This window comes from Lucilia sericata, unplaced genomic scaffold (genome assembly GCF_015586225.1).
Source record: "Lucilia sericata isolate MDLA Ls3-8-SP2 unplaced genomic scaffold, ASM1558622v1 Contig000466F_arrow, whole genome shotgun sequence".
NCBI classification, from domain to species: domain Eukaryota; kingdom Metazoa; phylum Arthropoda; class Insecta; order Diptera; family Calliphoridae; genus Lucilia; species Lucilia sericata.
Window position 1 is genome coordinate 59,984 of NW_023994481.1, and position 17,611 is coordinate 77,594.

Consider the following 17,611-nt stretch of genomic DNA (forward strand, 5'->3'; position numbering starts at 1 on the left):
AAGAGAAGAGAGCGAAACGGTTAAGAAAAAGCTGTACAAAGGGGAAATTTTACAGAAAACGCATGTTTTACAACAACAACAAAAAACGGCTATAATAGAGTAGAAAAATTAACAGAGCAAAGCAAAAGCAGACAGAAAAAAAAGTAATGGAAACAGCAGTGAAATAAAGGAATGATGATATGAAATACAAAATAATAAAAAGAAGAAGAGCTAAAAGCACATAAAGAAGAACAAGCAGCAGGAAAACAATAATGAAAAAGTTAAATGAAGAATATAGAAAAGCGAAGAAAAAAAATTCGACAGCTAAACATAGAAGAGTCGTACAGAAAACAGCTCAGTTGCAATTGAGTTGTTGACCGTGGCGGACTTGAATTATTAGCGAGTTCTCACGTTTAAGTTCTTTTTTAAGATTGTAAAAAATTATATATATATATAAAAAATAAAATACTGAAGTAAAAAAAAAACCAAATTGGAAAAGTTTTACACACATCCATAGAAAAAAATTGTAATTAAGAAAAGTTTTTTAAAATAAGTTATTATTAAAGAGAAAATAAACTTTTGTTTAAAAAAAATATATAAATTATAAAAGAAAAAAAAGTAGAAAATATACTTACGGTTTAAAATTTCTGGCTTTTTAAAGAAATTGTTAGAATTTTGGGGATTTTTTCTTTAAGTTTTTTTTTTCGCTGTGTAAAGAGGCTTTTAAAAACCGAAAAGTGTGGCTTTGTGGTGATTTTTTTTTTCTGTTTGTTTGGTGAAATTTAAAGAAATTTTTATTTAAAAAGTTTTTTTTATATTGATTTTTCTGGCTTTTAGTAACAGCAGCCAAAATTAATGGTGGTGTACTTTTACGATTTTTTTTTTCCTGTGGCTCGTGTTTGTAGTTGTTGCAAAGTAAATTTCCCAAAAACAGCAAAAGGAAATCACCAAACGGTTTAAAAATTTTAGCAAAAATATGCTCTTTTTTCTGAAGAGAGTATTATAGAGTTCTCTCTCTTTTCAATTTTTTATATCTCGTTTTCTTTGCTTTTCCCTACATACGTGTTAAAACCGCTAAATTTAATAAAAAAAAAATTGGCGTTTTTTTTTTCTTGGGAAAAAGCTACATTATAAAAATTATTACTTTTTTATTGTTTTCTCTTTTTTGTTGTTGTGCGTTCGCCAAAAAAAAAAAAAAAACTTAAAGAAAAAATTTGTTTAACTAATTTCAACAGTTTTTATTTGTAAGACTGTTAGCAAAGGTGTGGAGCACTTAAAGGCCGTAAAAGACTTAAAAAAACGCAAGCATTTTTTAATTTTAACTAAAACCCAACAACAAACAACAGCAGTAGTTTACAAAATTCTCCAGTAAAGGATTTAACTACCAACAACAACAACAGCTTTAAATTTTTTTAATTAAACCCTTTTAAACACAAAAAACACATTAAATATGGTAAGTTTTCGTAAAAAAAAAAACTAAATTACTTTTTAAGAACTTTAACACCAACCGGTTTAAAAAAATTTTACGATTTTTTTTCTTTTTGCTTAAAACTTGTTTTCACCAGAGATGACTAAACTTTAACACTGTTAAACTTGACTGACTTAACAGTGAGTAACTGATAACAGAGAAGGAAATCGTGTTAATAAAATTTCCGTTAAAAAAGGGTGTGGAGTGTAGCGTAAACAACTACAATTATACTACTATGTGCCAGGCTTGGAAAATTGCAAATTTCAAATAATACTAAGTTAACAAAAATGGTACTTGTTTAGGTTTTGAAGTACAAACTAAATTAATAATAGACTAGACTATCGACTAGATTATAGACTAGACTTTAGACTACACTATAGACTAGATTATAGATTTCTCTATAGACTAAACTATAGCCTAGGCTGTTGACTAAACTATACTCTAAACTGTAGATTATAGACTAGATAAGGCTATAGGCTAGACTATATACTAAACTAAAGACTAGATAAGGCTATAGGCTAGAATATAGACTAGGCCATAGACTCTTCTATGGACTAGATTGTAGACTAGATTATAAAGTAAACTATGAAGTAGACTAAAGACTAAACTACAGATTTGTCTATAGACTAGTCTAATAAAATAAACTATAGACTAAGCTATATAAATTAGACTAAACTAAAGAAAAATAACGAAAATATCGCGAATACATCGTGAAAAATACTGAAAAAAGTAATAAATTATTAAATTTTCCATGCCTGGCTGTGTTTGCAAAATGGTTAGAGTTACCCTTATTTCAGAAATATTTTAAAACAATGGGATTTCATTAAAAATTATAATTTTGAATAAATTTTCGATATTTTTTTGCAGAAATTATCACAAAATTAATATAAGAACTTAACATTAAACAAAAATTTTCACATTTTTGTAAAAATTAAACAGTAATCCTTAGAATTTGTTTATGTTCTCTAAATAATTGAAAACAAAAACGTTTTTCTATTAAAATAAGAAACTACCTATATTCTTTTTAAGAAACTTTTGCTCTTCTATTGAAAATTAGAAAAAAAAAAAACGTGAAGATAAAATTTTTTAAGGCAAGTTGATAATTCAACTAATATTCTTAATTAATTTTAAGAATTAATTTTAAATAGAATTATGTTTTATATAGAAAAGCTTTTTTAAGTCTCATTTTCTCTTAATAATTGTAAAGAAAAAAATAGTTTTTCTATTGAAAAATAGAAAAAAAAACTCTTGACAATGAAGTTTTTCTTAGAAAAGTATTTTGGTGAACAAAGTTTTCTATAGAAAAGATTCCATGAAAGTTATTTTTCTATAAAAAAAAATTGGAAGATAAAGTAAGTAATTTACAGATTATGGAAAATTTTTACGTGAAGTGAATTGTTTTAAAAAACTCATCACAAAATAAAGACAAGTTTCGTTTTATTAAAAAAATATTTAATGTGAATTATAGTTTTATATAAAAACTTTCCATTAATGTATTTTTTCCTATAGAAAATTTAAAAATTAATTAAATATTTTATAGAGAAGTAGCTGCTGATGAAACTATTCTAATGAAATTGCAGAGAAAAGTGTGTTTTCTAAAGAAATATTCATTTTATGTAAAAATAGTGTGTAAAAAGATTTAATTTTTCTATAGAATTGTAATAAAAACACTTCTCTTAAGAAAAGTTTCGTGAAAAATTTTCATTTTATATAAAAATATAGTGTAAAGAAAAGTTTTAAATATAAAACTTACCATAAAAGTTATTTTTCTATAAAAAAAGAGAAAAAAAGTATTTTAGACAAAAGTTTTTTAAATAAAATTTTCTGAAAAAGAAAGATTCCTGAGGAATACTTTCTGCTAAAGAACTTTTACTCTATAGTAATATAGTTCATACTCTTAAAAGGACCTATTTTTTCGTTGAAAAGTTTAACGAGTTGTTATTTTTCTATAGGAAAATAATAATTTCTTAAGATAATTTTATTTAAACGTGATCTTTTTTAGAAAACAATTTGTGGAATAAAATTTTCTACAGAAAAGTTTCATTAAAATTAATTTTTCAACCCAAAAATTTTGTTAGGAAGTAAAATTTTTATGGCAAATTGTCTGCTGAAGAATTTTTCTAAAGATATTTTCTAAAAAAAAGTTTTCTAAAGAAAATTGTGTGAATTTGTTAATAAATTACTATTTCTTTTAAATTTGTTAGTCTTATATAATTCCATGGAAAATTGCAAGAGTGTTATTTATATCTATTAAAAATGCCAATTATTTATTATCAAATTTTATGGGTAGAGCACAATAAAGTAAATATAAGATTAGTTAAAATAAATACTTAGGTACTTAAATTGATTGGCTTTGAAAAGTAGATTAAAGCAATAACTTTTTTCAAATACTTACTTCCTGATAATGATTAAAAGGTTTTTTTATAATCTAATATAGAAAAATATAAAAAATATGGTTTTAGCTTGTTTTTTATACCATTTTTTAATTAGATTACTACTAAACTATCTTTGAAGTATTATTTAGAAAAAATATTTATTAAATTGTGGGATTAAGCAGTTAATATGATTAGGTTTTTCATTAATTTTATGTTAGATATTTTGTAGGGCAAATAATCTACCACAGAACTTGCATTAGGGTATATCTTTAAATTAATTAAGTTTAAAAAAATATATATAAAATTATGGTTAAAAACCACCAAGGTTTTTATTTTGTTTGAAATTATTTTAGAAATTTTTTTTTTTTTTTTTCAAGAATTGTAAAAATATTATAAATTCTTGGTTAACGATTGTGGTTTGTTTTAATTAGTAAGCTGATTAATAAAAAAAGTTCTTATACATATTTGGAATACCTATATTTTTAATTTCTACAATTCTCTAGAATAGACTTTGTTGGTTTAATATAATTTTAATAATTTTCTTCTATGAAAAAAAGAAAAATTGAAAAAAAAATCAAAAATTTTTATAAAACTGAAAAGATTTCAATAATTCAAGTTTAATTTGTTTCTTTAGTATCAAAAATTTGTAATATTAGGATTTTATTTTAAATACACATATTTTATTTATAAAAGAATAATAAAGAAATATATTAAAACATTTTTATAATTATTGAGTATTGCTTTTTCAAAAAAAAAAAAAAAAAAAAAAAAAAAAATATATATATATATATATATATATATATATATATATATATATATATATATATATATATATATATATATAGTAAAATGACTGAAATTTATATTAAACTTTATTTGAATTATAACTTAATTATTAAAAATTTTTAATTTTGAGAAAAATTAATAATTTTCAAAAAATTTAAAAAGGCGTTTATTTGTAATAAATTTCTTAGAAAACATTAAAATTTGTTTACAAATTTGAAATTTGTTTAAGATTTTTTCTAAAGATTTATAAAGATTTATATTTCTTAAAATTTTTAATGGTTTGTATACAAATGTTGCAATTTTTAAAAGATTTTTGTAACAAATTTCTTGCAAAATTTTAAAATTAGCATTAAAATTTAAAAACTTTTTCCAGTTTTTCTTAAAGATTTATAAAAATTTCTAAATTCTAAAAATTTTTAGCAGTTTGTATAAATTTTTTAAAATTTTGCATTTTTTTCAAAGATTAATGAAAATTTCTTAAAAAATTTTTTAAAATTTTCTAAAATATTTTATTATTATATTCAAAAATTTTTAGTGCTGATGTTCTAAAATAATTTGAATAGTTAAAGATTAAAGTTTTCAATTATTTTTGCAATCTTTTCAATGTTTTATAAAAATTTTTGGAAAAAATGTGTAAAATTTTCAAAAATGTTTTAAAAATATTTCAAAAATTTAAGAGTTAATTAAATAATTAATTTTTCTTTTCATCATTTTGCTTTTAAATTAGTAGATTAGTTTTTTTAATATTTTGGTTAAATTTCACTTTAATTAAAAAAATTTCATTTCATAGGTTTATTTCAAAAATTTTTTATACAAATTTATGTTTATTTTAACTATTTGAATTAAAAAAAAAAGTAATTGTTTAATAAATTCAAAGAAAACTGAAACTTTTTTATACATTTTTAAAGTTTTACTTAAAAAAAATACTTTCAATTTGTTAAATGAACTGAAAATGGAATTTTTGTTAAACATTTCCTTAAAAAATCAAAACCCTAACTTATTTTTAAAGATTTTTTTCCAAACTTTTATTATTTGAAATTAATTTCCTGAAATATTTCTTAGTTATTACTTAAATTTTACATGTTTACATATAAATATATTATTTTTCTTTATTTGCTGTAAAACTTTGCACTTTATTGGGCTTAATTACATTAATTTTAGGAGATTTTGGCGATTATCTTTGTTTCCCCTGTTAATAAAATTACAATGAAACACGTTGGCACTACTTTTGAGTGATTTAACAGTTGACTACTACTATTTTTTTTTTCTTGCTACTTTCTTTGGCTTCTCTGTTAATTGTTGTTAAGTTAAAGGGCAGGGTTGGGAGGTGTAAGTTAAGTAAATTGAGGTTATTTTGCCGTCATAGTGTTTTTGTGCTACAACATTAAAACATGATATAAACGTAAAAGAATTTTATTAGGAATTTCAAACAATAATAAAAACAACAATATAAAGAAGCAGACAACAATGAATTTGTTTTAATTGTTTAAAAATAATGAAATTAGCAGCAGATAGATTTCTTTCATATTTCTTTTTTGCACTGCTTTTTTTTGTTATTATTTCGGCTTTTTTTTAACACTTATACAAACACACAAATCTGTATAAATAACCGTTTCGTTATAGGCTCTTTTAATTTCTCCTCATTCTTTCTCTCTTTCAAGAGTTTTTTTTAACAGCCACCAACCGTTTGGCTTACATTTTCCATAAAATAGAATGTAAAGGAAGAAAGAAATAAAAAATTAAAAGAAAATATTGCTCTCTTGTCAAGTAAAAAAAAAACAACCACTTTGCAAAAAATGTGTTAAAAGAGAGAGAGATTAATTTTTTATGCGTTTTTGGGGGGTTTTGTTTTCAAAATTCATCTCCCATATGTTTTTTGAGTTTATTTTTTGTTCTACCGTTTCGTACCGTTTCATTATGCCGCATTGCGGTTATTCTTAAGTTTATATTTTCTCTTATTCTGTTTTGTGTTTTATTTTCTAGCTTTTTTTTTTTGGCCGTTTACTTGTGTTTAGTAGTAGTATTTTCTTTTTTGTATTTTATCTTTAATTTTCGCATTTTGTTGTACATTTTTTTCTTTTGCTTTAGTCTGGCGTTTAAAAGCAAAAACAAAAAGTTTTTTTTAATAAAAATGTACCAAAAGTATTTAACAGATAAGGCAACAACAACAATAACATTTCACTTGGTGATACATGCTATGTAGTTGTTGGTTTTGCAAAAAAAAAGAAGAAAATTATTGCGATAAACAACAAATTTGTGTTTTTTTTTTTTTTGCTGGTTGATAACACTAGTTTTTTTTTTCTTTTTCTGATTTGTTTGTTGTTTTTCGTAAATTTTTGTTGGCTCATATTTTAATTTAATTATTTTATATGTCTACTAAAGTAATGTACATATTTTTTCACAGTTTTTTTGTATTCTTTTTATACATATGCTAATATTTCTTTAAAATTAACCCTAAAATGGAGGAAAGAAAAGAAATTTGGCAATTTTTCATTAATTATAACATATTAATGGAATATAGGTATAATATTTATGAAATTTGTTTTACAAATTAAGCTATTTTAACAAATTTTTGAAAATTATCCAAATTCTGTCAAATTTCCTTCCTTCCTCATTTTGGTTACTCTGTAAAACCTTGTTTGTAAATAAAAAAATGTAAACAAACGACTTCTCTTTCAATTTGTTGCTAAATTTTTAATGAAAAATGTAATTAATTAAATAAATAATAATTATTATTAATTTAATTTATCATTTTTTAAAAGATAAATGTTATAAAAACAAAAAAATGTTAGTAAAAAACTAAAATAATTACAAATTCCTTTAAAAAATCCTTTTTCTTACAACTAAGTTTTCTTTGGCATTTAAACAAAAAGCTCCTCTTTTTTGCAACTGTGTCCGAAAATAAAGAAAAAAATGTAAACAAATGAAATTGCTAAAGAAATTTTAGCAAATTGATAAATTTTTGTTAAAATTAGAAAATTATTAAATAAATTAATAAAAAATATTAAAAAATTTTCATATATAATTAAAGTTTAAAGTTATTAAAACAATAATTAACTGAGAAATGTTAAAATAAAAGCAAAATGGCGTCAATAAGTACCAACAAACTCAACCACCTGTTTAAATTAATAGAATTTAGTAAATTTTCGTAAAAAATGCAAATAATTAAAGTAATCTAAACAATTACTAAATAATTTAAACAATTTTATTAAAATTTGTTGTTATTTAAGCAAAATTTAAAGGAAAATGTTAAAATAAATGCAAAATTTTGTCTAGATTAAGTGACACACTCGTTCGGCAGCATAAACCAAAAGGATTTTGTTAATTTAGTGAAAAATGGCAAATAATTAAGGAAATCTTCAAAAATATTGTAAAATTTAAACAATTAATTAAAATTCATTGTTATTTAAGCAAAAAATTTGGAGAAAAACATCAATTTATTAAGAAAATGCCAAACTCGTTCGGCAGTAAAAAGCAAAAGGATTTTGTTAAATTTTGTAAAAAAATGGCAAATAATTAAGGATATCTTAAAAAATATTAAAGAATTTAAACAATTAATTAACATTTTTTGTTATTTAACCAAAATTTAAAAGAAAAATATAAAATAAAAGCAAAATGGAGTCCATTTTGAAAGACAAACTCAACCTGCAGTATAAACTCATAGAAGTTTGTTAATTTTAGAGTTAAAAATTGCAAATAATTAAGGAAATTTTAAAAATTATTAAAGAATTTAAACAATTAATTAAAATTGTTTGTTATTTATGCTAAAATTTAGAGGAAAAATATAAAATAAAAGCAAAAGGGAGTCCATTTTGAAAGACAAACTAAACCAGCAGTATAAACTCATAGAAGTTTGTTAATTGTAGAGTTAAAAATGGCAAATAATTAAGGAAATTTTAAAAATTATTAAAGAATTTAAACAATTAATTAAATTTTTTTGTTATTTAAGCAAAAATTTAGGAAAAATATAAAATAAAAGCAAAATGGAGTCCATTTTGAAAGACAAACTCAACCAGCAGTATAAACTTATAGAAGTTTGTTAAAATCTATAGAACATTGTTAATTTTAGTTAAAAATTGTAAATAATTAAAGATATCTTGATAAATTTTAAACAATTTAAATGTTTAATGCAAGTTTTATTAAAAATAAAGTTGCAAAAGCTAAAGAAAACTAAAAAATTAAGCTTTGGCTGAGAGTCAAACTTATTTAGTTAAACTATTGGGATTTTGTTAAAGAAATTCTTTAATTATAAAGAAGTTTTACTAATTATTAAACACTTATCTAGTATTCTTTGTTAATTATACAAAATTTGTTGAAAAAAAACAAAATCAACAGCAGCAATGAAATAAATTTTGTAATTTTAAAACAATTTAAGCAATTTTGTAAAGGGACGTATGAAACCTCTAAAAATTTCAATAATATTTGAATAAATTAAATGATTTTTAAGAAAATTAAACAGGAATTTATTAACGTTATAACAATTTAAATAAAAAATCTGTTCCTTAAGTATTATTAGAATGAAAATTTGTAATAATTTCTAAAATTTTACTAGAATTTCTACTTTCTAGTATTATAACATTGAAATTTCCTTAAAAACTATTATAAATTAATAACTCTAATTACTCAAACAACCCTTAAAATGTATTACTTAGTTACTAACAACTAAATTTCTATACACACACCTGCTTCCTAGAAGAAAAACTCATTATACTTTACAATATAATCGATGGCATATGATTATGGTTTTTTTTGTTCATACTGTTCTAACCTTTTTGTCGTTCATTTTCTATTATATTTTATCAATAAACTAAATCAATTCATTATAACTAAGATTTATTTTATACATTTTCATGTATTTTGTTATAAATAGGTCAATACATAATTATAATTCAAGAGCGTTTTTTATGTTATTGTATATATTTGTATTATAATTTGTTAATAAGTATTAGTCACCTACACACTTTTTTAAAAGGTACTCTGGGTAGAGTCATAACTTGAATTAATAAATGTTATACATAATAATTATTTAGTACATATTATTCATATAGATTTGTTAATTATTTTTGTTAGTGAATTTATTAAGAAAACTGATGACTTACATATGAAGTGGAAGTTTTTGAAAGGAAATGAAATACAGAAACTGTTTGAAGAACAAATTTTTAAAGGATAAACTATGTTCAAACTATGAATAAGATTTTCCGGCAAATTAATCTAGTAATAAAGCAAAATTTTTTTGTTTTAAAGCAAATTTTTAATTATTAAAAAATTAGGTCAACTTTTTGTTTAATACTTTCAATACTCCCAAAACTATTAAGCAGCTTATGGGGTTTTGAAAAATGTTTACCTAAAATGAAACCTGAGTAGATTTTTAATTAACTTATAAACATTTTTTTATAATATGACACAAATTACGTGTTTAATATATTAAGTTTTCAAATAATATTTAAAACTTTCTTAAAAAAATAGCAAAAATTGGGTTTTTACGATTTTTTTATAAAGAACAATAAAAAACTAGAAATCTTAAGATATTTTTAAATAAAATTATCAAATATTAAGAATTCCCAAAATATGGGGGAAGTTAAAAACCTTGAAATCTACAAAATTTCTTGATAAAATATAAAGCATTTTATATTAATGACAAGAGAAATTAATTTGTTTATGGAAAAATCCCAAAATTTTCAATTTTTAAGAATTCCCAAAATATAGGGGAAGTTTAAAAGGCTTAAATTTAACAGAATTTCTTTAATAAATTAAAAACATTTTATATTTATGACAAGATAAATAAATTTGATTATGGAAAAATCTCAAAATTTTCAATTTTTAAGAATTCCCAAAATATAGGGGAAGTTAAAAATCTTAAATTCAACAGAATTTCTGATTAAATTTAAATCATTTTGTTTTAACTATAATAAACCAATATTGTTTAAAAGAAAAATTTCAAAATTATTTATTAAATTCCGGGGGAAATTTTGAAAATCACCTGTAATGGAAATTTGCTAAAATGAGCGACAATTTTATAATTTAGGGTTTAAAATGTTTAAAACTTTGTTTATTTGATTTTTATAAAAATTTTAAGAAATTTTACCTTAAAATGGAAAATTCCTAAAAATGGGTTTGGGAAATTTTCCGGGGATTTAAATTTTGATAAATTTTATATTTTTGCAAACAAAGTAGTGGAAAATAACTTAATTTATAAAAAAAATTAAAAGTTCACAAATTAAAATGACAAATACCCAAAAAGGGATTTGAAAAAATTGCCCGGATTTTTAGGAATATTAAGCATAATTTCAAAATTTTTATATTTTTAGAAAAAGAATGAAAGGTAAATAGTTTTTAATGAATTTTTCATAAAAATTAACTAAATTCCCAAACTGGGATTTTAAAATCTCCTAGGAATTTTTAAAATTTTAAAGAAAATTGAGAAAAAATTATATTTTGTGGTTAAAAGTAACTTAAAAATCCATATTTTATTGAAAAATGTTACAAAAATTAAATTCCCAAAATGTGACTACAAAATTCCCTCGAAGGATTTGAAATTTTTTACGAAATTTTGTTAATTTTGAAAAGAAAGGAAAGAAAATTTTAAAAAATTAATAGAAAATAGAAAAATGTTTTGTTTTGAGGAAATTTACTGGGATTTTAAAATCTCCTAGGAATTTTTAAAATTTTAAAGAAAATTTAGAAAAAATTATATTTTGTGGTTAAAAGTAACTTAAAAATTGTTGAAAAATGTTACAAAAATTAAATTCCCAAAATGTGACTACAAAATTCCCTCGAAGGATTTAAAATTTTTTACGAAATTTTGTTAATTTTGGAAAGAAAATTTTAAAAAATTAATAGAAAATTGAAAAATGTTTTGTTTTGAGGAAATTTATTGAACATTTTTTAACATTTTCTAACTGGGGAAGTTAAAAAATCCGGAAATTTTTTCAAATTTCCTTTTCTTTTTGTAAGGGTGAGTTTTATACGTTTAAACTCGAAGTTTTTTCAAAGAATTCTTGTATGTTCAGGTTTTTTCTTGAATGTCTTTAACAGTTTGTTATTTATTTGGTCATAAATTTCAATAAAATTTGTTTTCTTCTTCCAATTCTTTTAAAAAGCTTATAATAACCATAAAATTAAGAAATAAATTTAGCAAAAAAAAAAGTGTGTGGTTTGGTTTTTATTATAATCATGATGATTATGTTGCAATATTATTATTATTACCCACAATTTCAAATCTATATTTATCAAACCACAAGTATGTGAAACGATAAGTTTAATTTTAAATTGGAATTATAAATTGATAAGAAAGGGAGTAGTTTATTATAACATTTCTAAAAGATTAGATTTTCTTTAAAAAGTTTTTTTTGGAGGAATTTTTATTTATTTTTTTATTCAAGTTTTTATCTTTAACATAAATGAATCAACTTTTTCATTTGCTTTTAATTTCTATTATTTTTTCTGTTTGTGTTAATTTTATTTTATGGTTTTTTTCACTCTAAATAAAACAAATGATTGTTTTGTACAATTTTTGTGTTGGTTGTTTGTTTGGTAGTGGTTATAGCGCGGTAAACTTGACTCGTCTCATATTGTATTATGAAAATGTGAATCATCATCTTGTATTATTTAAATGAGAATATGATTACTAAACTTCTACAGTGAATAAGCAAATTATAAGGTTTCCTTAAACGAAAACAGCAAAAAAAAAAGAGGCTTCAAGTAAAAGCATAACATTTTAAAAAAAACGTAAAAGGGAGGGGAAGATGAAAAGTTTGGGGAAGAAAATTGTTTGAAAACTGTTAAAAATTCTTAAAAATTGCCCAAAAATAGGTTTTTTCTTAAAAAAAAAATTGAAAATTTTGAATTTTCGAAAATTTCGAAATTAAGTTTGAATTTCTAGTTCAGTTCTAGTTCAGTTCTACTTCAGTTCTAGTTCAGTTCTAGTTCAGTTCTAGTTCAGTTTAAGTTCAGTTCTAGTTCAGTTTAAGTTCAATTCTAGTTCAGTTCCAGTTCAGTTCCAGTTCAGTTCCAGTTCAGTTTCAGTTCAGTTCTAGTTCAGTTTTAGTTTAGTTCTAGTTCAGTTTTAGTTCAATTCTAGTTCAGTTCTAGTTCAGTTCTAGTTCAGTTCTAGTTCAGTTCTAGTTCAGTTCTAGTTCCGTTCTAGTTCAGTTCTAGTTCAGTTCTAGTTCAGTTCTAGTTCAGTTCTAGTTATTTTCTAGTTCTGTTCTAGTTCTGTTCTAGTTCTATTCTAGTTCATTTCTAATTATGTCCTAGTTCTGTTCAAGTTTTGTTCTAGTTCTGTTCTAGTTCTGTTCTAGTTCTGTTCTAGTTCTGCTTTAGTTCTGCTTTAGTTCTGTTCTAGTTCTGTTCTAGTTCAGTTCTAGTTCTTTTCTAGTTCTGTTCTAGTTCTATTCTAGTTCATTTCTAATTCTGTCCTAGTTCTGTTCAAGTTTTGTTCTAGTTTTGTTCTAGTTTTGTTCTAGTTCTATTCTAGTTCTGCTCTAGTTCAGTTCTAGTTCAGTTCTAGTTCAGTTCTAGTTCAGTTCTAGTTTAGTTCTATTTCAGTTCTAGTTCTGTTCTAGTTCTGTTCTAGTTCTGTTCTAGTTCTAGTTCTGTTCTAGTTCTGTTCTAGTTCTGTTCTAGTTCAGTTCTAGTTCTTTTCTAGTTCTGTTCTAGTTCTATTCTAGTTCATTTCTAATTCTGTCCTAGTTCTGTTCAAGTTTTGTTCTAGTTTTGTTCTAGTTCTATTCTAGTTCATTTCTAATTCTGTCCTAGTTCTGTTCTAGTTTTGTTCTAGTTCTATTCTAGTTCTGCTCTAGTTCAGTTCTAGTTCAGTTCTAGTTCAGTTCTAGTTTAGTTCTATTTCAGTTCTGTTCTAGTTCTGTTCTAGTTGTGTTCTAGTTCTGTTCTAGTTCTGTTCTAGTTCTGTTCTAGTTCTGTTCTAGTTCTGTTCTAGTTCTGTTCTAGTTCTGTTCTAGTTCAGTTCTAGTTCTTTTCTAGTTCTGTTCTAGTTCTATTCTAGTTCATTTCTAATTCTGTCCTAGTTCTGTTCAAGTTTTGTTCTAGTTCTATTCTAGTTCTGCTCTAGTTCAGTTCTAGTTCAGTTATAGTTCAGTTCTAGTTTAGTTCTATTTCAGTTCTGTTCTAGTTCTGTTCTAGTTCTGTTCTAGTTCTGTTCTAGTTCTGTTCTAGTTCTGTTCTAGTTCTGTTCTAGTTCTGTTCTAGGTTCTGTTCTGTTCTAGTTCTGTTCTAGTTCTGTTCTAGTTCTGTTCTAGTTCTGTTCTAGTTCTGTTCTAGTTCTGTTCTAGTTCTGTTCTAGTTCTGTTCTAGTTCTGTTCTAGTTCTGTTCTAGTTCTGTTCTAGTTCTGTTTCTAATTCTGTTCTAGTTCTGGTTCTGTTCTAGTTCTGGTTCTGTTCTAGTTCTGGTTCTGTTCTAGTTCTGGTTCTGTTCTAGTTCAGTTCTAGTTCAGTTCTAGTTCAGTTCTAGTTCAGTTCTAGTTCAGTTCTAGTTCTGTTCTAGTTCTGTTCTAGTTCAGTTTTAGTTCAGTTCTAGTTCAGTTCTAGTTTAGTTCTATTTCAGTTCTATTTCAGTTTCTATTTCAGTTCTTGTTCAGTTCTAGTTCTGTTCTAGTTCTGTTCTAGTTCTGTTCTAGTTCTGTTCTAGTTCTGTTCTAGTTCTGTTCTAGTTCTGTTCTAGTTCTTGTTCTAGTTCTAGTTCTAGTTCTGTTCTAGTTCTGGTTCTGTTCTAGTTCTGTTCTAGTTCTAGTTCTGTTCTACTTCTGTTCTGGTTCTGTTCTAGTTCTGTTCTAGTTCTGTTCTAGTTCTGTTCTAGTTCTGTTCTAGTTTTGTCCCAGTTCTGTTCTACTTCTGTTCAAGTTCTTTTCAAGTTCTCTCCAACTTTTGTTCTAGAAATATTAGCTTTTAAACCAGTAACTTTTCTACAGAAAAGCAAAGCTAAATTTTTCTAGAAAAATTTCATAATCAAATTTCTCTTTTATTTTCTACATTATTTCTTACTAAAATAACAATGTAGCAAGAAAACGGTGTTAAATTACAATAAATATAAGCTCTAGGGTGCCAATTATAACAAGACAAATAGTATCTTTGTAGTGACAAAATAGTACATAAAGAATCTAAACTGACGTCAGCAAATACCAAAAAATGCTAATGATATTTGCATAACTGGCGTACTATGAATGAATGAATAAAATAAAATTATTAACAAGAAATTGAAGAAAAAAACTTCTTCTACAGAGATAAAAAAGGATGCGTATATTATTAACATGTATTTGCATGTAATAAAGAAAACTTTATAGAATAGAGAGATCTTTGATAAATATTTGTTAAATGCACAATAAGAGACAAATAAATAAATGAAAATTTGTTTATGTTAAAAAAAAAAACAAAATGAACTGTTTTTTAGATCAAATAACAAAAAAATTTAAATATTAAAAAAAAAAAAACGCAAAAAAACATAGAAAAACAATAAAGTGTATTATTCATCAGCTACAGCAGCAGTCAAAGTATGAAGTGTTTGAGTTTATTTTAGAAAATGATGATGTTGATGACGATGACGTTTACAATTATTATAATATTTAAAAATTGAGTTGTGTGTGTAGGTAAAATACAATAGAATTTGAAAGTAAAGCGAACAAAGTTTAAGATTTTAAAAGAATTTTGTAGGAATGAATTCAATTTTTAATAGAATCTGTGAAAAAGATTATGAACTAGAACAGAACTAGTATAGAAATTAGAACTGAACTAGAATTGAACTAGAACTGAACTAGAACTGAACTAGAACTGAACTAGAACTGAACTAGAACTGAACTAGAACTGAACTAGAACTGAACTAGAACTGAACTAGAACTGAACTAGAACTGAACTAGAAACTGAACTAGAACTGAACTAGAACTGAACTAGAACTGAACTAGAACTGAACTAGAACTGAACTAGAACTGAACTAGAAGAACTAGAACTGAACTAGAACTGAACTAGAACTGAACTAGAACTGAACTAGAACTGAACTAGAACTGAACTAGAACTGAACTAGAACTGAACTAGAACTGAACTAGAACTGAACTAGAACACTGAACTAGAACTGAACTAGAACTGAACTAGAACTGAACTAGAACTGAACTAGAACTGAACTAGAACTGAACTAGAACTGAACTAGAACTGAACTAGAACTGAACTAGAACTGAACTAGAACTGAACTAGAACTCCTGAAACTAGAACTGAAACTAGAACTGAACTAGACTACTGAACTAGAAACTGAAATAGAACTGAACTAATACTAACGAGAACTGAACTAGACTGAACTAGAACTGAACTAGAACTGACTAGAACTGAACTGACTACTAGAACTGAACTAGAACTGAACTACAGAACTGAACTAGAACTGAACCAGAACGGAACTAGAACGAACTGAATCTTAACGAGAACTGAACTAGAACTGAACTAGAACAGAACTAGAACGAACTAGACCAGAACTAGAACAGAACTAGAACAGAACTAGAACAGAACTAGAACAGAACTAGAGCAGAACTAGAACAGAACTAGAACAGAACTAGACCAGAACTAGAACAGAAACTAGAACAGAACTAGAAACAGAACTAGAACAGAACTAGAAAGAACTAGAACAGAACTAGAACAGAACTAGAACAGAACTGGAACAGAACTAGAACAGAACTAGAACAGAACTAGAACTGAACTAGAACTGAACTAGAACTGAACTAGAACTGAACTAGAACAGAACTAGAACAGAACTAGAACAGAACTAGAACAGAACTAGAACAGAACTAGAACAGAACTAGAACAGAACTAGAACAGAACTAGAACAGAACTAGAACAGAACTAGAACAGAACTAGAACAGAACTAGAACAGAACTAGAACAGAACTAGAACAGAACTAGAACAGAACTAGAACAGAACTAGAACAGAACTAGAACAGAACTAGAACAGAACTAGAACAGAACTAGAACAGAACTAAAACAGAACTAGAAAAGAACTAGAACAGAACTAAAACTGAACTAGAACTGAAGTAGGACTGAACTAGAACTGAACTAGAACTGAACTAGAACTGAACTAGAACTGAACTAGAACTGAACTAGAACTGAACTAGATCTTAACTAGAACTGAACTAGAACAGAACTAGAACAGAACTAGAACAGAACTAGAACAGAACTAGAACAGAATTAGAACAGAACTAGAACAGAACTAGAACAGAACAAGAACAGAACTAGAACAGAACTAGAACAAGAACAGAACTAGAACAGAACTAGAACAGAACTAGAACAGAACTAGAACAGAACTTGAACAGAACTAGAACAGAACTAGAACTGAACTAGAACTGAACTAGAACTGAAGTAGGACTGAACTAGAACTGAACTAGAACTGAAATAGAACTGAACTAGAACTGAACTAGAACTGAACTAGAACTGAACTAGAACTTAACTAGAACAGAACTAGAACAGAACTAGAACAGAACTAGAACAGAACTAGAACAGAACTAGAACAGAACTAGAACAGAACTAGAACAGAACTAGAATAGAACTGGAACTGAACTAGAACTGTACTAGAACTAAACTAGAACTGAACTAGAACTGAACTAGAACTGAACTAGAACTGAACTAGAACTGAACTAGAACTGAACTAGAACTAAACTAGAACTAGAACTGAACTAGAACTGAACTAGAACTGAACTAGAACTGAACTAGAACTGAACTAGAGCCGAACTAGAACTGAACTAGAACTAAACTAGAACTGATCTAGAACTGAAAAAGAACTCTAGTAGAACTATTCGAGCTTTTATTTTATAATTTATTACTTTATTTAAAATTCTTGAAAAGAAATTAGAAAAAATTTACAAAATTAACACAATAACATAAGATTTACAATTCAAATTTATAGATTTTCAAAATCAAATTGACAACTCTACAAAAATATAAAACAAAACCAAGATTTATAATAAAATTTTAAACAAAAATAACGGTTTTACGTTAAAAACTAAACATATTTGTTT

General features: G+C 24.7%; 1 protein-coding gene across 5 annotated transcripts in view; it reads left to right on the plus strand.

Annotated features, from left to right (window-relative positions):
• Positions 1-301: 301 nt before the first annotated feature.
• Positions 302-17,611, plus strand: part of LOC119605232 (calmodulin) — a 38,997-nt gene continuing 21,687 nt past the window's right edge. Inside the window, exons 1-2 of one of the 5 annotated variants that reach the window (XM_037958203.1) lie at positions 302-505; positions 1,215-1,432. In XM_037958203.1, coding sequence (XP_037814131.1) covers positions 1,430-1,432 — 3 coding nt within the window. In that variant the 5' untranslated portion in view covers positions 302-505; positions 1,215-1,429. Of the gene's footprint in view, positions 506-1,209; positions 1,433-17,611 lie in introns of those variants that run through there. The other 4 variants (XM_037958204.1, XM_037958207.1, XM_037958206.1 and 1 more) reach the window with 4 other exon arrangements.